At 35.7% G+C, this 22,051-nt stretch overlaps 1 protein-coding gene across 1 annotated transcript in view; it reads left to right on the plus strand.

Moving 5' to 3' along the window:
- LOC109849585 (anaphase-promoting complex subunit 1) overlaps positions 1-22,051 on the plus strand; it is a 40,800-nt gene that overhangs the window by 2,174 nt on the left and 16,575 nt on the right. Inside the window, exons 6-16 of the mRNA XM_020419434.1 lie at positions 4,816-5,003; positions 5,086-5,155; positions 6,083-6,247; positions 7,756-8,243; positions 11,187-11,646; positions 11,917-12,207; positions 12,867-12,950; positions 13,704-13,796; positions 15,919-15,978; positions 17,751-17,849; positions 18,103-18,243. Of these exons, the coding sequence (XP_020275023.1) occupies positions 4,816-5,003; positions 5,086-5,155; positions 6,083-6,247; positions 7,756-8,243; positions 11,187-11,646; positions 11,917-12,207; positions 12,867-12,950; positions 13,704-13,796; positions 15,919-15,978; positions 17,751-17,849; positions 18,103-18,243 (2,139 nt within the window). The remainder of the gene's footprint in view (positions 1-4,815; positions 5,004-5,085; positions 5,156-6,082; positions 6,248-7,755; positions 8,244-11,186; positions 11,647-11,916; positions 12,208-12,866; positions 12,951-13,703; positions 13,797-15,918; positions 15,979-17,750; positions 17,850-18,102; positions 18,244-22,051) is intronic.

The raw sequence follows: 22,051 nt of genomic DNA on the forward strand, positions 1-22,051 counted from the left end.
TTAACTAATATGAATTATTTTCTTGGTTTTAGACAATATAATAATCAGTTTATCTTGAATGTAAATGTTAATATTTATTTGTTTCACTTTCTTTTTTATGTTTTAATGGTGTGGATGATGCATAGTCTGCATGTTAAAAATAACAGATGGGCTCAACACTATTTTACTAGGCAATCTGCGATACAAAAATAAGAAGCATATGAGTCAAGGTCTTCCGGTATCATCAAGGCGGCATGTTGGTCTTAAATGCCTATATTAGCCAAAAGTCTCAAAACATGTCTCATATAACTGTTGTAGCATAAGATAAACCTAGGACAAAAGAAAGAAAGATGACCTACAGAATGAAATAAAACGTAAAAGATTTAAGACTGGAGACAAAGAAAGTAGGGAAGTTAAAAAGGGAAGGGAAGATGGAATCTTTTTGGTGGCATAACTGAGCTATTAAACAAATGTACTTTGTCAAATCTGATAAATGTTATAAAAAAATGCACTTTGCAACAGCCAAACCGAATGAAACCTAATAGGGAACATAATGACACTATTATTAACGTCACCATACATCAATTTTTAGGTTATTTTTCTGGTACGTGAAATTAAATCAACATGAAAGGTGGCTACAGTTTATAATTAGCCGAAAGTATGAGAATTCTATCATATATCTTTGTTTATATGGTGTTTATTATTATTGTCTAAGTTGTAGCTATTGTGCAATTTGCATTTCTCCCTTTGTGGGTGATGTTGTGTCCGGTCATACAAATTGATGACGTATATCAAGGTCTTAAATATTGGATATTGCGGAAATATCGGATGGTCAAAATCCATACCGAATTGCAGATATCGGGAAGTATCAAGGATATGTAGTAAATATCGAAGTGCCATATTGGTTTATGTGCATATATGATACAATGTCCTAAAATAGTAAAATGTAATGTCTAACATATTTAATGAAATCTAAGCATAGTCAATTGAACCATAAATCAAAACAATTTTTTTGAAACAAATAAAAGTCCAAATCGACATTGTATCATTTGGCCGATTTGTTTGAGACAGAAATGTCACCTGGTATATTGGGAAAATAATGATATATTGCCGAAATATTTTCAAAAGCGGTATATTGTTCTGCGACAAGCCATATAAAATGACATATTGGTTAACATATCGGTTGATATGTTGGGCATGTCCGGAATATATCACCCAAAAATTGCCAAAAAAGGGTAAAGGATATTTGGACCATATCATTTTGCAACAAGTCTTATAAGAAGATACATCGGCTGATATATTGGCTATATTGGAGATATTTAAAGCAGCATGTATATGTTGATATGTGAAGGAAGAGAACTGATACAGACAATGGATAAAACATGTTACATGCACTGGATTGTTCTTTGATTGTGTGATTTATATTGAATAAGGTTCATTATCTAACATTGAATTATCTGCTAGAATTTATAATTACCCCTCTTTTCTCTATTTGTTTACTGGGTGACAAACTCACGGGGTTGATCCAAGTTCTATTACTGGTTATCTATATAAATTTGATTAAGTTCCTATATATTGATGTCATGTATTCTGCTCTTTGCTGTGTCCATCTTGTATGCTCATTGTTGGGCTGTTGTTTTTTCTTTTGGGTGTGGTGGGGCTGGTGGTAGGGTGGGGAATGTTGGGGTGGGGGAGTGGGGAATTAGACAATGATGATGACCTAAACTGGACCAGTAATTATTAGTAACACTTGAAAGAAACCTTCAGAAAAATATAAAAGTCGTCCAAGACATGGAGAGAAGGTTTGTAACTTGGAAAAACATTCAGGTCCCTTTTGACAAGGGGTTAAGAGAAGGGTTAAGGGGATTTGATCCCTCCTTAACCGTCTAAACGAAGTAAGTTGGTCAAAGGGTTAACAAACCCTTTACAAGGGTTAAAGTTAGTTAACCTCTTATTTAGAGGGTTTAACAAATCCACTATAGAGGAGGATTAAGGTTACTCTCTCTCGAAATAAGAAATAAAACTTTACGAAAAATATAATTTAGGATATTTATGTCAACCAGTGTTGTAAATAGCGGCCAATAGCGGGGTTATAGCGGCGCGAATAGTGGTCGCGGCCCTTCAGCGCTACGCGTAGGGGTTTCGCGGCTGGCTTAAGCGGGAAAATTCGCTATTCATTCGAATAGCGCGTAAAAGCGGATTTTAGCGGGTTAAAAGCGGGTTTTCGCGGTTAAAAGCGGATTTTCGCAGTTAAAAGCGGATTTTTGTTGTTAAAAGCGGCTAAACCCGCTAAACCCGCTATCACACATATTATGATGCTATATTTTTTGAATTTCTTCATAGTTTCATTCATACAACAAGCTTATTAATTGTTATTTATTGATAATACAAGAAATTTACAACTAATTGAATTTTTAGATTTTTTATAAATTTTCTTATTATTTAGGATATTTAAATATATTTAAATTTGACCGCTATTTGACCGTGCGCTATTTGCCGTGATTTCGCCGCAATAGCCCGATATAGCCTTAGCGGTACCTCGCCGCGACGCGCCGCGATCCGCTATCAACAACCTTGATATATATATATATTTTTTTTTTGAGAAAAATGAGTATGCTTGGTACCAAACACAAAAAATTATGCTTGGTAGTGAGGTGGCATAATCTCATCCACCCATTCAAATGGTTACATATCCCCATGCACTCCTCAACTCATGTAAATGTGGTCCCCCATTTGAATGAGTAGAGGGGATTGTGCCACCTCACTAATAAGTACAAAATTTATGCTTAGTACCAAGCATACCCATATCTCTCTCTCTCTCTCTATATATATATATATATATATATATATATATATATATAGAGAGAGAGAGAGAGAGAGAGAACGGGAGGTGAGCTGGCAGCATAGGAAAATTCCTACACTACTGCCACGTGTCAACTTTTAATTCATTTGTCACACATTTGCAATAAATACTAAAATAACAATTAATATTCGGTTTTAATTTGAAATTTAAATAGAACAATGACTTAGATGCAAAAAATCCAACCCATTCTTTCCCAAAAAACGCCGCTGATTTCTCATCTTCCCCAAACAACCACGCTCTCTTGCCATCTAGGGTTCTCTGGTCTAGGGTTCTTCTCAGCGACGTTCGAACTCCTCTTTTGTTCCCGTAAATTATTTAAGCTGATAATATGTTATTGTACTTAGTGAGCTTTTGCTGTCAGAAACTAGAAGCATTCAATTAGAATGACTATTTATGTTCATGAAATTAAGAGAAAATATAATAACATTTTAATGCATTTTAAGATACCAAGATGATAAGAGATCGTGCTAAGCATCACATTTTATTACACATCCACATCTGTTCGAGCATTATTTTACAGAAATTATTTTTGTCATTTGCTTTTCTCTATCAACCAATTTACTATTGGTGAGCTTTGGTATAAAAAAAATGTTGACGGCAAGGATGAAAATACACAAGGACAAGGACGTTGAGCCTACTGAGTTTGAGGATTCGGTTGCACATGTTTTCCCCTTCTTTCTTTCTCGATTTATTTTCTTGGAGAACCTTGTAGTCTCTTCTTTCTTCTTTTATGAGCTGGCTTATGAATTTCTGTCTTTGCAGGCCTTTTTTGTTCAGGAAAACACCAACCAGGAGCTTAAAAGCAACTAAAGGATCTGCCGAGGAGTTCGTTACCGAGAGGAACCCTTGATGGCAAGAGAGCATGGTTGTTTGGGGAAGATGAGAAATCAGCGGCGTTTTTGGGGAAGGAATGGGTTGGATTTTTTTTCATCCAAGTCCTTGTTCTATTTAAATTTCAAATTAAAACCAAATATTAATTGTTATTTTAGTATTTATTGCAAATGTGTGACAAACGAATTAAAAGTTGACACGTGGCAACAGTGTAGGAATTTTCCTACGCTGCCAGCTCACCTCTCGTTTTCTCATATATATATATATATGTGTGTGTGTATGTGTGTGTGAAATCAAATTTATAATTACATAAGATCAATGTTCTCTCATTTACACGAAACCTATTACTTATAATCCTCATTAGTTTCTTTGGTATATCAAGCTTAGAATCAACAGGTTTTTGAACCCAAAAAGAAAAACTAATTACTTGAAGATTTGAAAAAATACTCATTGTATCCCATGCGATCAAAATTAATTTTTTGTTGTTAAACCTTAATTCCTAGTTTGACTTAACTTGATTCTTAATTGTTATAGATAGTAAAAGAAACATACAAATGTTATATCTATGTGTGTGCGCGCGTATATGGGAAAAATGCTCCTAAGGTGTCATCTTAGATTCAATCTAAGAATGCACCTTCAAAACTACGTTATAAGAAATCAATTTATTTGATCCACTCCATTCATTTTGATCTATATGTTTTGAATGGTATACAAACAAAAAATTAGGCACAGATTATGCATCAAGAGATCGTAAAATTAATGGCTTTACGACAACACAACTAAAAAGACAATGAAAAATGTGTTATAAGTATTAAAACATCATGATTTTCGTTTTATAGATGTTTTGAGACATTTAGATCATGATGAATTGAACATATCATCCATTGGAATAGTTTGATCATTGCATNATGTCCACATTTTGACTGTGATGACATTACTTTAGAAACTTACAGCTTAATGGACATAGGTGGATTGCTAATGGCTAATTTAGTATCTCTCGCTTTTCACGTACTTCTTATGACCCAGTGAACATATGGTTTTTTTTGAAGATGTTAGATCCATTCTCTAAAAGGCTAATATTCCTTCTTATTGAATGTCATCTGGCTTTTTAAGTAACAATCTAGTTGCAAATGCTTTATTAGGTGTTCCTTTCAATTGATAATGATGGGGTCCCAGTCATTTGTTTTCTACTGCAAGAACAAAAAGTACTTCTAGCTATCAGACTTCAAGTTGACGAGGGAAATGATGGCGTTCCTATTGATATTAGACCTCATATGAGTTGGAGTATTTCTGCAATTGATGCTGCTCCAGTCGTTGTTACACGTCCAAGGTACTAATAGTACATTTATTTGATTATTTATTTTGCACAATCTTTCTATAACTGCATCAACAGTGTGCAAGTATCATTACAGAGTTAAAGTTGGACTTCTACCTTTGACTGACATTATTGTCTTGGGTTCTGATCAGAATTTTCTCCTCTATGTAAGTTTCATTCTATGCTTTATATATATATATATATTTCATTGATAGGTATTGTTTTAAGGTTCCTTTTTTAATATATTCTTTTATAAATATTCTTTTGAAACCTTTTTCTTGAAGTACGGGAAATTTTCCTTTGATTGCTATTAGCGATATATCTTTGATTGAGATTTTCTACTTTTCTTGTCTGGAAATTGTATATTCTTCATCTTTTTGCATCTTCAGACCCATATTCAATGGAATCATATAAGTGAGAAACAAATGAAGAATAGAAGTTTTGTTCTTTTGTATCCTACATAAGTACATAATTTTCCTCTTGTTTCCTAATTTCTTTCTTCCCTGAGGATATATTTTGTTTCAACTTATTGCTCCCTTGACTTTAATGTTTTACAGTTTTTACATAGAATTTGGATATGATCCTGAATTAGTCATGTAGATCAATCTCTTCTATGACATCACCAATAACTTAGATATTTTCTTAGTTCTCTGTGGTATCCTTCAAGAAAATAATTGACGACGGAGGTGAAATTTGTGAGGAGGATAGTAGTGACTAGTGGGTTAGAAATATGAATTATTGACAGACAACTCGGTTGATGATCTCATGTCGAGAAGGCTGGTTGATGTTTATACATATCCTAATGATGAACTTTTTAGTTAAAAATGTTGCTAGTTCTAAGTGTGCGATGCATATGGGGAGCCAATGAGATATAAATGCATTCAGTTTATGGTAAAGAATAGGGTTATGAGTTTTTTTTGATAATTTTTGCATCATCTTGTGGGTTCCACTTACAATAACTTATGGGGAAGGCGTTGGTGAAGGGTGATTCATTTTCTGAAGTTATTTTTCTATTTGTGGTTTCGATCAATTTACTTGGCGAGGCATACTTTGTTCTATTATTTAAATAATGTTTTTATTTTTGAAAATTGCAGTCTGGAAGACAACGTCTATGCAAATTACCAATTAGTTTGGGGAAGAGCCTTATTTCACATAATGATCACAGTCAAGAAATATCAGATACCTGCTATGGCTTGAAGATTAGAGGGGTAGACAATGCTGGTGAAGGGAAAATAAATGTGGTTGCCAATAATGGCCAGGTATTATGTTATTCCATTTTGCATCATGCTGATTGTGGCTTTAACCTTTAGTGTTTTACTTTTTGTTCGCAAGTCGTATTTATTTGTTAGCTTTGTTTGAACATAGTGTTTTCTTATTAGTTTTCTTTTCGGCTTCAAATTTTGTTATGTGGTTTGTTATCCTAAACTAAAACTGCAAGTATTTGTTTAACCACTGAACCATCAGTTGGTGACAATTTTTTCTTGCTAAATTGCCACTATAAGGATAGTAACATGCGTTACTATATATAAATTTATTAATTTCTTTAGTGATTGAACCCTTTATGTGAAGTGTTTCTCATTACCTTCCTGATGTAATACCATCCGCTTTGAGGGTTTATGAGAAATTTGAGGAGAAATTCAATTGTAAAGGCTGCAGGTGTACTGGAGGTCTAAATTTTTGTGGAACAAACTAATCAAAGTGGGCAATAGACTAAGATTATTTCAGAGATTTATGAATGACTTAAAGTATAATAATAGATAAGAAACATTAAGATAGTAGAGATCTCGCTTCATTGGAAAATTAACTTTCACTTGGACAATAATATCCTCATGATGAAAAATAAATAACCTCCACCTCATTTCTTCCTCGTTCTATGAAGACGAAATCTATTTCTACCAAAGTCCTGACAAATATGATGTAAACTTTATGGGGTATAGAGTATTGCATTTTTTGTCCGTAGGATGTTATGTCCTAAATGCATTATCTGTTACGCATGTGTTACACTTGAAACAGAAAAAAAAAAAATTCTGCCAGTGAAATCTTCAGGGTGTGAAAATGTTCGAAAAGCTTTAGGGCATCAAAGTTTTAAAAAGGTGTAAACTTCATGATAGAAAAGTGTAAATAGCCGAAAAGTTCAATAACTTTAGGTCACAGGCAGTAGTCGTGTGACTCTAAAATTGGTATACATCTCTATAATTTAATCAACATTTTCAAAAGCGGGTGCAGAGGATTGTAGGTGAAGCAGGACAGAGGGTGGGTTGAGTTGTAGCATAGCATATGTTTAACCCTTGAGGTGTGCCCTAGGAAAATGCAAGATCCATAGTCATCAACATTTAATTGGAGGAGCAAAGGTAAAGCTTAGCATGTTTTTTGCCCTCTCATGTGGTTGGCAGTTCTGTTTCAAGACATTGGGTGGTTTATATGATGGAAAAATGGTTGAGCATTCTGAGAGGAAAGAGATGTCCACAGGTTTGTCATCGACATTTATCTTTCCTGAACTCGCTTATATACTGAGGGATGGGAGATTATACTTTTATCTTGTTTTTATGTAATGTTATTGACTTATTCTGAGCAAATATTAAACGTATAAATAGAAAGCCAAACATTCTCTTAATAGTTAGAGATGAGGTGAATATTTTATGTCCTAATGATAGATTCAAGAATATAAAATTATTGAAGATAAATTTATATTATCTATCTTATATTTTTTTCATTTGTAGATTAAATTTTTTTATATTGATCTTTCTAAGCATTCCATTTTCTACAGGTATTTAGATGTGCTCTTCGCAGACATCCATCATCTTCCCTGGCAAATGACTGCATTGCAGCAATGTTTGAGGGGCTGCGTTCATCTTTCTTTGAGCATTTTGCTATTCTTTTGTGGGGAGATGGTGAATCTGATTATTTATCTGATATTCATTCCCATGTTGATTCCGACTGGGAGTCCTTTAGTGCTGCAATAATGAAGATTTGTAAACGATATTCCTCTTCTCCTGATCATTCTTCAAGATCAGCTGAAACTGCTTGGAATTTTTTGACAAATAGCAAGTTTAACATTGATTACTGCAAACATACTTCATTTGTTGCTGTTTCTCTTCCAAGTGGTATATCTTCTCCAGGATACAATTGTTCTGGCTCCTACTTAGCGAATGAACAAAACAGTGATGTGTCATTTTATGGTCAGCTCCTTAGGGAATCTTTGGAATCTTTGCATGCTGTCTATGAAAGCTTAAAGCTTGATAACCTGCGCAAACGGTAAATAGTGATTTGTTTCCCTCTGTTTATCACTCTTCCTGTAAAATTCCTTTGCAGTGCATTCGCCGACAACTTTGTATCTTTATGCAATGCAATTTTCCTTTTGTGTATTTATTTTCTGAAGGATGCTTTTGGTTATGCCATGATTCACAGTTGAATGCAATTCTACATCTATAAAAAATAGTATAATTCCCCTCTGTACCTCCTCCTAGGTTCTTCATTGATCTTGGAGCAAGCTTTTTTGCGTGAACCTACATAGTTAACAAAGTCAGTTTTCCTATTCGTCAACTGATTACTAGGTTCTTTGAATTTCTCTTTGACAGCTAGTTGTAGATTCTAGTCCATTATTTCATGCTTCCTCCTGTGGATTGTGTTCCATTATTGACCCATTCAGATTTTTTGTTACTTGTTTGTGTATTTGTTAATTAAAAGAAAACAAACTAGTCACTGAAATTAAATGGAGTAGTTATTATCTCTTGGTATATGAGCTACCAAGAGATAAATGGTGGTGAGGTCCATCCATCCGACGTGACTAGTGGGGTGGGCCTGATCCATGTCTATCTGTGACCCAATTGCATGCAACTGCACTCGCAACAGCCCCTAAATGAGCTACCACCTCATAACTATCAAACCCTATATGTGTGTGTATATACAGGAAATATTGGGTATGATATGTGTATATATATATATATTATATATATATATATATATATATATATATATATATATATATATAATATATATATATATATCCATCCAACAAATTTTTAGCGCCTTTGATTTTGCTTTGTAGACATGAAGAGTATCTTTGAGATGTGTATATTGATTTTTATACACATGCTAGCACAATCTCAAAGTACAATGGAGAAAAAGTTGGTGGATAACAAGCTCCTATCTACTTGAATTATAGGAGCTTTACTCTCTCTCTCTGCTTTCTATATATATATATATATATATATATATAATATATATTATATAAATATATAGAGAGAGAGAGAGAGAGAGAGAGAGAGAGAAATTTTTATGTCAAACTTAAATGGACCATCCACAGCAAAGTTTCCTATCCATTGATGATTCCTAAGGGATCCATGCACGATATGAAGAGACTTTATATATATATATATATAATATATATATATATATAGTATATATATATATATATATACATATATATATATATATATATATATATATATATATGAGTGGATAGAAAGTTTGGTGGACAAAGTCCTCTTGTCCACTTAAGTTGACATAAGTTTACCTCTATATATATATCCTGTGTGTCTATGGGTAGGATTACAATACAAATAGGGTGTAACTAAGTTAGTTAAACACACCTGTGAAAATACATGTTTGACCATGAATATTAACGATCCATACCGTTCATTATGATCTATACATTCAAAAGTCCATGAAGATAAAAAATCACATAGGCTAAATATTTCTAGTTTATGCAGTAATGGTCTAAGATATCATTTATTTTTAGTTGCTTGAAGTATAGGATAGAAAATTCTAAGCCATCTGATTTTTGATCCACATATATTAATTTGATGACCTGTTGATGTCAATGAACAGTTTGAATGTACTATATAGATGGATAAAGGTGTATTCTTATAGGCGTGCATAACTAATTTAGTTATACCTCATGTATTGTTACCCTACCTTCTATATATTAAGTATGAAGTGGCAGCTTATTTTTCTAAATGAATAGTTTGGATTTACTATATAGATGGATAAAGTTGTATTTTTATAGGCGTGTGTAATTAACTTAGTTATATCCTGTGTATTGTAACCCTACCCTCTGTATATATTAGGCATGAAGTGGTGAGGCCCACCTTGCTAGTTACATCAAAAGGTGTGGACCTCACTATTCTATCTCTTGATAGCTCATTTTGCTAAATGAGCCGTCATCCCATAACCATCATTTCCATATGTATGTATGTATGTATGAGTTATGCTACTATTAGTAGTATCCAAATTTTTGATGCAGTCAATCCAAATTTAGATTTTGGATTTTAAACTTGAAAGTCGACCGTTATGTATGATCTACTATACATAACTATGTACAAATAAAAATTTAAAGTACTTAACCAATGCATCACATGTTGTCAAAGTTGATATTTCGGAATTTTTGTAAAATTGTTTAATATTTTTTGTCCTTAGTTTCATGATTAAAGACATTGAAAACATAAATTTTGTTTCTAGCAGTTTGTATGTATTATATTACATCCAACGGTATATATTTTCAAGGAATCAAAAATTTAGATTTGGATTTAGCATTTGCATATTGTATACTATTAGTAGTAACCCAGACTACCTCACTCAAGTCTCTCTCTCACTCTATATGTGTGTGCGTTTGTTGTATACATTTGCATGTATAAAAATGAGCTACCAAGAAATAGACTAGTCATGATACTCACCCAGCTAGACACATCAGAGCTGGTCGCTTCACTACCTCTTTATTTTGGTAGATCATTTTCTAAGTGAGGTGGCAACTCGTATCCGCTATCCACATATTTATGTGTATGTGGATCTCTAATTAGTCAGACCAGTGAATTCTCTTGTTTGGTACTAATTCATGGAGGTGCAAATGAAATTAGCACCACTATTATTGGGTTCTGGTTTGCAATTGTTTACATCATATTTTCATGTTGTGCATCTAGTTGTTCTGGAACCATTTCTTGTTGTCCATTTTCTGATGCTGCCTTTTGTCATATAATTGAAGAATCTGAGAATACAGTAGTCCAGTCATATCTTGTAAATTAAAGAATCTAATTCACCCTTTTTATTTTTACCTTTTGGAGTGTTTGATCTTTGAGTAAAACTTTTAGTTGTAGTATGTTTTCTTTTAATTAGTTATCCTAAATTATCAGCTTCTTCTGTGACATATTGGTTGTTTCATTCACCTATTTGCTAAGTTCTTATGTTTGCTTGTCTCTACAGAGATCTAGAAAACCTTTCTGTTTTGTTATGTAATATTGCTACTGCTTTGGGCGAGATGAACTATGTTGACCATTATATTCGTGACTTCCCTTGTATCAAAAGTGAAGTTCATTCATTTTGTTCTGTTGCTGCGCCAAGAACTCCACCTTGCCTTTTTCAGTGGCTTGAAAAATGTCTGCGTCTGGGTTATAATTCTGCTGATTTAAGAGACATACCTTTTCTAGTATGTAAAAGCAAATGTCAGATCATAAGCTGGGCTCGAAAAGTAGTTGCTTTCTATAGTCTTCTGTTAGGAGCTGAAAGGATTGGCAAAAAGCTCTCTTCTGGGGTATATTGTGATATTGCTAAGGGATCGGCCAGCACACCAGAGGAACTAACTATATTGGCTATGGTTGCTGAAGAATTTGGACGCAAGCATCTGGACTTACTGCCTATTGGTGTTTCTCTTCCTCTACGTCATGTGAGTTTCTCCTTTCTTCTTATTGCTTTATACTTCTACAGTGTGGTTGTGTTTACGTCTAATTTCTCAATGTTGTATTTCAGCGTATATCTGCACTCTTTTATGCTTCGAGTTCAAATTTAAAATTGAAAAATTTCTCTTTTCCTGTGACCTTGGATACCTAGGAATAACTCCACATAAATGCCTGTTCATCAAATAACTCCACATAAAGTGCCTGTTTCACCATGTAGCTATAATTTTATTACCTGACATGTGAATGACTTTGCACAGGCACTAGACAAATGCCGAGAATGTCCTCCAACAGACTGGCCTCCCGCTGCTTATGTTCTTGTCGGGAGAGAGGAATTAGCAATGACAATTTTACATTCCTTCAAAGGGCAACACTGTTCTCAAAATAATGCAAACTTAGTCTCTATGTCAGTACCATACATGCTTCATTTGCAGCCAGTTACTACATCTTCATCATCTTTTGAGGAAGGAGAATTCCCTGGTGATGGTATGGAGCATATCTTCAACTCAAGCACTCAACTGCGGTATGGCTGTGATCTTCGGTTGAACGAGGTTTACTTCTCTTCTAGAGTGTGTACTTCTTTGTTTTTAGACTAAAGTCTAAACTGTGTATCACATGCAATTGAAGTGGTTTTTTGCCTGACTGGGACTCTATTTAACTATTATCTTTAAATGAGAGGTGAATTGAGTAAAGTTGCTGTCTAGAACGGCCTACTGATTGTCGAGTTTGTCTTGATGATTATGAACTTGCATGCCAATTTAGTTTCAGATCCCATATTCGTGGTTTTGTTATTCTTTTTTGTCCTCTTTCATCAAGAGCTCTCAACTAATTCTTGATGCTCTATGACTCGTGTAAATTACAATGCAATTGCTACCCTTTAGTATTTCTCTTTTGAACTTCTTACCCTTCTAGTTTTATTTGTGCAAATAGAACCTGAGTGATTTTTAAACTCTTTTACCCACATCGAAAGAGAATCGTTTTCTAACTAATAAACCCTCTGAACGTAAAGGAGTTCAAAACATTTCACTCATGGGGTCTATCCTCGAAAACCACACTAGAGGCTTGGTAAGTTCAAAACACTAATTCTTCAGGGGTTCTATCCACAATTTTTAATGATAATTCATAAGCTTAAGTTGGCCTCTGTGTCCCTCACACTATTATATCAACGGTTTTAACTGCAACCTTATCTCCTTAAATCTTTGCTTAACAGGCTAGACGCCTCTTGTGCTCTGCCAGTCCTGTGGCTATTCAAACATCTGTTAGTCCTAGCACCTCCGATCAGGACCTCCAACAGGTATGCTTTTCATTCTGTTATAGTTCAAACAGATCTCTTAATTTTGGTTACCTTGTTGAAATGTTTCCGTGTTTGTGTAGGGTTTTAAGTAGTTTTCTCTTTCTTGAATGCAACGTCTGATATCTTATGCGTTTAGTAAGTTCTTGGACAGTTTCTAACTTTTTTGATGGCGACAATAAATTGTTTCTTTCGAACATCTGATTTGGAGATGCACCTTCAAGGGAAATTACTTGTAACAAGTATCATTCTACATATTTTTTACAATATTACTTTGATAATCTCACAGCTAATCTACGATAGTCTTCATGACTTCTTTCTTGAATTCCATTATTGGATTTCGTTTCCATTATGTTCAAATAATTCTGGCCCAAACTTGTTCTGAGGCATCTTCTGAATTGTGCAAATTATCTGTTCTTGTTTCTTTCAACTCCCAACTTCCATTAACAGTCTTGTGCCTGAAACTGTATGGATGTGTATTCTTGGTGGGTGCCCAAACTCCCTAATACATTTCCCATTATGAAACATCTTTACTGGATTTGGTAACTCTGTGATGGGAGTACTAGTAGTTTTGTTAGCAGGAAACATTAAGGTGGTCAACAGATTATGTTTATTGCTTAGCGCCCAGCTTTGTGTTAATTTTTTGGCTTATGCTTACTTGGCTATGCTATAGAAGTCAATCAAAATTTTGTAATGCTCAAGCTTTACATGATCAAGGAGACATTTCTGATGCTTTTCTCTCCCTCTTTGATGCAGCATCAACTGTGGAATCTTGCTCAGAGAACTACTGCTCTTCCTTTTGGCCGAGGAGCATTTACCTTAGCTACGACATATACACTTTTGACTGAGGCATGCAAAATTTACTTCACTTCGAAAAAAAGCTGTGGATAAATGTTGCTGGAATTTGAATTTTTTCCTTGCATTGTCTTCACATCCAAGTTACAGTTTAAAGCCTTCTGACATGCATAAGTAGGCTTGCATGACTAAGCAAACATTTGCATAAGTGCTGAAATTCGAAGCTTCTCTTTATAATTTATTCACATTCAAATGTACATTTTCTTTCGTCTTTCATGGAACTCATATATGAATATGAGAAGAGGGAACATTTTACTGGTACTTTGATTATTCTTATGGTAGAAAACAATTTTTTTTACCATAAATGTAACCTAATACGTTCTCTTAGATGTTTGTCCACAACAATAACAACCACAACAACATCCAACTCTATGTCAGAAATCTTTTAAGTCAGCTGTCTAGATCTTTTTTCTCCATTCATTTCTGCTAAGGGCCACTCTGTTTCACAATAAATCCTTTTAAAGTTACGATCGATGTCCACTGATGTCTAGCCATAGTCTTATTTCCTTCACTTTTGATTATTGTTACTTTTAACCTCCTTATCTTTGTTGCACATGTATAAACCCCCTCAAGCTGTTCTGCCTCGTTTTGTCTCGTTGGTGCCGCCCCTTAACTTTTGTGGATATACTCATTTCTTATCAGTTTCATGTACAAGAACAAAGGCCATTTCCTGGACTTAGATCGCATCTGGGAAAGGGCTTTCAACCTGGGACTTTTCTAACGCACCTTTGAACCTTTACTTCTTCAGTTAGGCATCAAGTGCTCTTATCATTTTCTTTTAGCATTTCCCCTATCTTCTGAATATTCTCATTTCTGCTAGTCATTCCAGACATACTGATTCTAAATTTACCAACTTTCTGTATCATAATTATGAAGTATAGTTTGTTGCATTCCTGATTCTAAGTTCACCAACTTTCTGTATCATAATTATGAAGTATAGTTTGTCTCGTTCCTGAATCAAATTATTCTCCTTCAACTCTATTGGTAGTGTATGATAAGAAAACACCAGAAGAACGTTTCGATGGAATCATCACACTTTAATTCTCTGAGTAATACCTCCTCAATCTCAAATTAACAACTGGTATATACTTTTTGTTTCCTGATCCATGTCCATTCATTTGCACTGTTTGTCCTCCTTGTTCAGTTAGTTACTTTTTTGTATTGCACTTGCAGAAACCACCTTAAACCAGTGTTTCCATGCTTTACCTAATCAAAGCTACCTTTAATGTCCATCTGAAGTAACTCCTTTCGTGTTCTATTTTGTAGTCTATTACCTCTCGTCCATCTTGATATTTTTTTCGTCTTAACTCATTTTCTGGACATGTTTTTAATTGCCTAATGTCTAGTATTGCTGGCTTATTAACAATTTCCCTTCAATTTCTCTGTAATCTATGATTGTATGATACTCTGAAGCAGTTTAACTTTTCATGCTACAATAATGAGCTGTTGATCTTGAAAAGCGCAATTATCATTCTTTAGAAAATTTTCTTGACTGTCAATGTCAAATATTTCATTTATTTTTATAGTGTTGCTTAACTTGCACCCCATGGATTCCTTTTTCATCGTGTTGATTTTAAATTGTTTAGACTCTAAAGTTTCTGTCCACTTTGATATGATTCGTGTGTTCATCCATGTTTGAGTAGACTTAAAAACGATCCTCTGTGTTGGCTATGGTGATACTTTATCTCACTCATCTCTAGTTTTTGTCATTGTAAAGATTGCTCGATCATCATACATATCCTTAATTACATTAACATGCATAAGGTCACATGTTTTCTTTCCTAAAATTCACCATATTATCTCTTTAGAGGCATTATAGAAGATTATCATAAACTAATAAAACATATATACATTTATTGCCTTCTTCCTTTATCTTACGAACAATAATCTTAGTAAGTATATACTTTCCATGGCTGACCTCCCAAGAAGAAAACCATGTTGAAAGTTATCATGTTGTAAGCGCTGAATGAAAACATAGTTATACAGGAAGCTTCCAAGATTTTAGTTTTCCATTTATGGGCATTAGATATTTTCATCTATAGTTCATATTCAGGAATATGTATTTTGTACATCATTATGCTGATTTCATCATGTATTATTCTATATATTTTTGCAGGCACTTGTTATCCCGAATCTTGTTTTGGCAGGAAGACTCCCTGCGCAAAAGAATGCAATGGTAAATTATTTGTTCTCACATGCAAAAATGATTCTTAGGCTTTTACCATTGTGTAATTTGTTTTTAGGGGTGGCAACGAACCAAATAATTAACAAATAGTCCGTTAATTATTCGACTAACTATTCGGTTATATTCGATCCGGTAGTTCATTTAACACTAAACAAATAATATTTAGTATTCGAGTTCATTAACGAATAGAATTTAACTAGGGGTATATTCGATTCGTTTACTTATCAAATATTCGTTTAATTTGATCGTTTTTAATTTGTATCATTACACATATGATTTTATTTTTTCAACCTATTTATATTTTCTACTTAAGTTCTATATACTTTGAGAAACTTAAATAATCTTAAATCAGTTTTCTAATGAAATATTCGAATTAAACATATATACATCATAACTATAAAGAATTAATTTTTATTTATAAATTTAAATACTATTTAAAATTTAAATTCGTTAACAGAATGAATATACTTTGACATTCGATAATTATTCATGAATATTCGTCAATATTTACCAAGTACTGAGTACTCGAGTTCGAATTCGAAAAATTGCAGACATGAATATTTGAATTCGGGTTCGAATTCGAACAAATACAAATGTGAACATCTCAATATTCGACTCGATTCGTTCGTTTTCCACCCCTATTTGTTTTCCTTGCTATTTCTCCCAATATATACTTCCTTTATTCTCCACCATATCCTTCTATTATTTTTATCATGATATTTTCCACTTTTTTTTGAGGATATTACTTAAAATTAATATTCTGTTTCTGTGATGGTGATTATCTGGAGATCTACTTTGTAGTTTTTGAGGCTAAATATAAAATGACTACCATGATTTATCACTAGTGGAAAAAATATCTCCACCATGAATTAGCACAAGTTGCGGAAAAAACTATCTCTGACTAGCTTTACATTTTCTAATGCCCTCCAATAAGTTTTAAATTAATACTTTTCCTTGGGAAACATGGGATATGAAGTTTGTGCAATACTCCTTGCAAAATTGAGTTATATACGTAGAGACCCTTGCATCCCACCTATTGCAATTAGAGAATTCTAACATTAGCTCTCTCTTCTCACATTCTTCTGAGAAAGGCAGTGTATATATTGGGGGTCAGCTGTTAATGAATAATTGGACGATGAAGACAGCAATTTGCAAGGAGAGAAGAAAGAGGAAGGGAGGGAGGGTAAGAGAGGGAAGAAGCACTTGCAATCATTTTTGGCTTAGGGGAAGGATGTGAGTTCTGAGTTGCCTCCATGCGCTTCAACAGCCATGAATAAGAAGGCCAAGAAAGATGATTTATGTTGCGATCAAATTCGGAGATAGGAGGAAGCCTGCATGGAAGGGAAAGGGAAGGAATTTGAGTACTGGCAAAGGGTTAGGGCTTCAGCAGCTGAGGTTGAATCCCCAAGGACATGTCAAGGAGGAGTTGTATTATTCTGTCGGAGAGATCGGAAAGTTGGAATAATGAAGGATTGGAAGCTTTGACATCTGAAGTAGATATGATTTCAACCACTATCAATCCCTACAAAAAAAGAAAAGTCACTTAATCCTTTTAATCTAAGTACCTTTAACATGCCATCGGTCTGTAGTTTACTTATCGTGCTTTCATCTATGTGCAACTGTGATGTTTTCTTTGTATTACCGTAGGAGTTTCTTACTGACTAATATGCAAATACTTCTCTATCTTGACTTATTTTTTTGTGACTTTATCACATTTGCTATGGAAATGTTTCAGAAACTTTTTGTGACAATGACCCATCTAGGTTAATTTGGATCCAAATGTACGAAATATTTCAGAACTGAGATCCTGGCCAGAATTCCACAATGGTGTAGCTGCTGGTTTGAGGCTCGCGCCCTTTCAGGTTGAATCTATCTTTCTTATCTATATTTGATTTAAATGTATATGTTTACTAGTTTAACACCCCCAACCCCCCCAACCCCCCCAACCCCCCCCCCCACAAAAAAAAAAAAAACCCACACACATGGACAAATACCATAAGCACTGGTAGTTATGTATTTAAGCTTGTGCATTTACCTTATCATGTAGGACCTCGTACATTTAGCATTCTTTTGTGGTAACCTCCAATTCTAACTAATCTCCATTTTTTAATTTAGGAGAAAATGTCAAGGACATGGATAATATATAATGATCCAGCAGAACCAAATTTTACCCATGCGGGACTACTACTGGCATTAGGTTTGCATGAACATTTGTCTGTTCTTTCAATTACTGATGTGTACCGTTACCTCTCCCAGGTATATTTATATTCTTCTTTTCTCTTATAGTAATACATGCTTATGCTCTTACTATTTGAACTAATAAGTATCTGTACCTATTGTCATGATTGGAAATATACTTCCCAATTGCATAAAAGAAAATGGGCCCTTCCATGCACGCTTTCATCGTATGCCATTTTTCAATGAGAGATTCATCATATGCCATTTTGCTGAATGTTACATTTGGATGGATAAGTCTTTACTGCACATACATGTGAGGAAGGACTTTAGACACAACACAGCGTTCTTTAAGCTATAATTGTCTTAAGACCATGCAAAGGCACTGTATATCATGATACTGCCAGCAACTAACGTCATTGGAGATATTTTCCACTAGTGCCAGTGGTATATATGCGGATAACTGAAATATCATGCATAATCGGTCTATCAACATGTTCACTATAAACAAACATGGGAGCATGATTCATTATCCATATTGCATGCACAAGTCAGTTAGTGGACAAACACAAGCTCTCTAGCTACGAGGACCCGAAATATCCACTTCTACAAACATAAAAGTGATACGGGTGTATCTCCTCTTCGAAACTTAGCGATACTCATGGGAACTTGAGGATAGATGATTCTCATGGTAACTTGAGAATAGAGGTGTAAAATAACACAGTGGAACGCAGGTCGAAGCGTGGAACGAGACGACGAATCAAAGAATCGAAACATCCATTTTTCAGCCCGTGAGTCGACTCATACATGCACATGAGTCGACTCATCAGGTTGAGTCGACTCATGCCTGTCATGAGTCAACTCACGAAACCCAGTCGTTTTGTCAGAAGTTTCTGACCAGTCGACTCATGCCTGTCATGAGTCGACTCACGAAACCTAATCTTTTTGTCAGAAGTTTCTGACCAGTCGACTCATGACTGTCATGAGTCGACCCATGTGTCATGAGTCGACTCATATATGCACATGAGTCGACTCATCGATGGTTTCCTGGTTCGTTTGGATTTCTGTTTGCACGAATTCTTGTGGGGTTTGAGCTTGGTTATTTACCACTTTGTCATCCACGTTGTTACACATATATAAGGGATTATTTTAGGGTTTTAAAACAATCAAGAGAGATTAGATTGTATTTTGAGAATTGAGAGATTGTTCTTCAATTCTAGTGAGATTGTGAGAGATTGTAAACTATTTAATTCTCATAATCTAGAGAAGGTATTTTCCTTCGCTACCACTGAATTGTCCTTGTGTTCTTATTATTTTCTTCTCAACCACCTTTGATAATTCCGCGATCAAAGGTGCTCGCACGATGACTCGTATCAAATTGGTTTCAGAGCGATCAGATCCTGATCAAAAGATATCCTGTATATGGTCCTGACTCGATCGCAATATAAAAAGTTAGACGAGATCCTTATTTCATTGGAAGGGGTTCAGAAATTAAGAAAGAAGAAGATGACTGAAGGAGGTAGTTCAGCGAGGCTAGATGTATTGGAGAAACAGATGGAGACAATGAGTTCGACTCTCACACAACTCGTCATTATCTTCCAAGAAAAGGACAAAAAAGAGGAATCTTCTTCGAAAGGTAAGAAGAAACTTATGGAGTCCGATGGAGAAGGCGAGGAATCTGATTCTGATAGGGAGGCCGAGATTGTCAAAACTGTTCCACATTTGGACAATCTTTATTTATGGGATATATTTACGGTCTACGATAGGCGAGCCCAGAAGTATACGTTCACCAAAGAGGGTGAGCAATTCATCTTTCGTTCGGCATCTCTTTCACAGGAGACGAGTTTGGTGACAGTGACTCAGGCGAAGAGGCTAGTGAAAGCGAGCAAGAGGTTTATATTGTTAGTAATTAGACCTTATGAGCAGCTGAGTAGGGTGTGCTTGACTACCTTGAGCAAGTTTCAGGAGGAAGAGCTAGACAGGTTAAAGGCCAAGTACGTACTTGTTTTCGAAGATCACAAGACTACTACCACGACGGGGTGTAGAGCATGAGATTATGTTGACTGGCGAGGATTCTTTGTCGAATATAGGTCTATGCCGCACATCTGTAGAGGAGTCTGAGGAGATCAAGAGGCAGGTTCATGGGCTTTTGGAGACGAGTGATTGTACCGAGTTCTCCTTGCGGGTCATCCGTTGGTGCCCAAAAAGGATGGAGGCTGACGCATGTGCGTGGATTACCGGGTGCTCTACAAGATAACCATCAAAAATCGATACCCATTACCTCAGATTGATGATCTTATGGACCAGTTGGAAGGAACGAGGTTTTTCACGAAGCTGGATTTGAAGTCTGGTTACCATCAGGTGAGGATTCAAGAGGATGACACTTGGAAGACTGCGTTCAAGACCAAGCATGGTCTGTTCGAGTGGTTGGTGATGTCGTTTGGATTGTGCAACGCTCCAGCTACCTTTATGAGACTTATGAACAATTTGTTACGACCTTTTATAGAGGATTTTGTGATAGTTTACCTCGATGATATCTTGGTGTACAGCAGGACCTGAGAGGAGCATCTTGTTCATGTCGAGAAGGTGTTTGAAGTGCTGCAAAACGGACAGCTAAAGTTTAACGGAAAGAAGTGCGAATTCGGGAAGAACGAGTTGGTGTATCTCGCGTTCATCGTGGGGAAAGACCAACGGAGGATGGATCCAGGCAAGATGGCGGTGATCACGAGGTGGCCGACACCTAGGACAGTGATGGAGGTGAGAAGCTTCACGGGGACTTACCAGTATTTGCGTAAGTTCATTCGACATTTCTCGACTTATGCGGCACCTTTACATAGCCTTACGAAGGCGAATGTTCAGTTTGAGTGGGGGAGGACGCATGAGAAAGCTTTTCAGTTATTAAAGAGGAAGATCTCAGAGGCACCGGTATTAGCATTGCCGAATTTACAGAGGACTTTAGAGGTAAAGATCGACGCTTCTAGTTATGTTATGGGCGCTGTGTTGATTAAGGATGGGAAGCCGGTGGAGTGTCATTCAGAAATATTTATGGGTGCTATTCAGGACTACTCCACCTACGATAAGGAGTTTTATGTACTTTATCAAGCAATCAAGCATTGACGGGTGTATTTATTGGGAAAGGAGGTGGTTGTGCACTCAGATCACAAGCCATTAGAATTTTTACATGCCCAGACAAAGCTACAGCAGGTACGGCACATGAAATGGATGTCCTCTTTGATGGCGTTCAATATCATCATTAGGTACAAGAAGGGGACGACGAACAAGTTAGCCGATATGTTATCTCGCCCACCCGTGAGAGCTCTCTTGGTGGCGACACGCATTCAGCCTTTGGTTCCTTTGGAGTATGTACAGATATACACATCCAGCCGAGATTTTAGCAGTGTGTTCGAGCAGGCGAAGGCTGATCAAAAGGGGGAGTATGAGATTGGTGCAGATGGTTTGTTGTATCACGAGACGTCGCTATGCATTCCGAAGGATGACGACCAATTGCAGTGGATTCGAGAAGCCCATACATCACGTGTGTAAGGTCATTTTGGATTCAGAAGACGCTTCTCAATCTACGACGCCATGTCTTTTGGCCGAGAGGATGTCACTAAGTATCTTGGAGGGTGTAAGCTATGTTGCATATCGAAGTCTTCTAGTAAGAAAAGGGGATTGTATCTACCATTACCGGTACCGTCGAGACCGTGGGAGAGTATTTCTATGGATTTCTTAGGAGGATTGCCGACGACTAAGCACGTGAATGATTATTTGTTCGTTGTGGTGGATCGGTTCAACAAGATTGTCATCTTTATTCCTTGTAAGAAGACCGTGACGGGAGCGGGTGCGACGCAATTGTTCTTTGAGCATGTGTGAAAGCATTTTGGGTTGC

This window comes from Asparagus officinalis, chromosome 7 (genome assembly GCF_001876935.1).
Source record: "Asparagus officinalis chromosome 7, Aspof.V1, whole genome shotgun sequence".
Lineage (NCBI taxonomy): Eukaryota > Viridiplantae > Streptophyta > Magnoliopsida > Asparagales > Asparagaceae > Asparagus > Asparagus officinalis.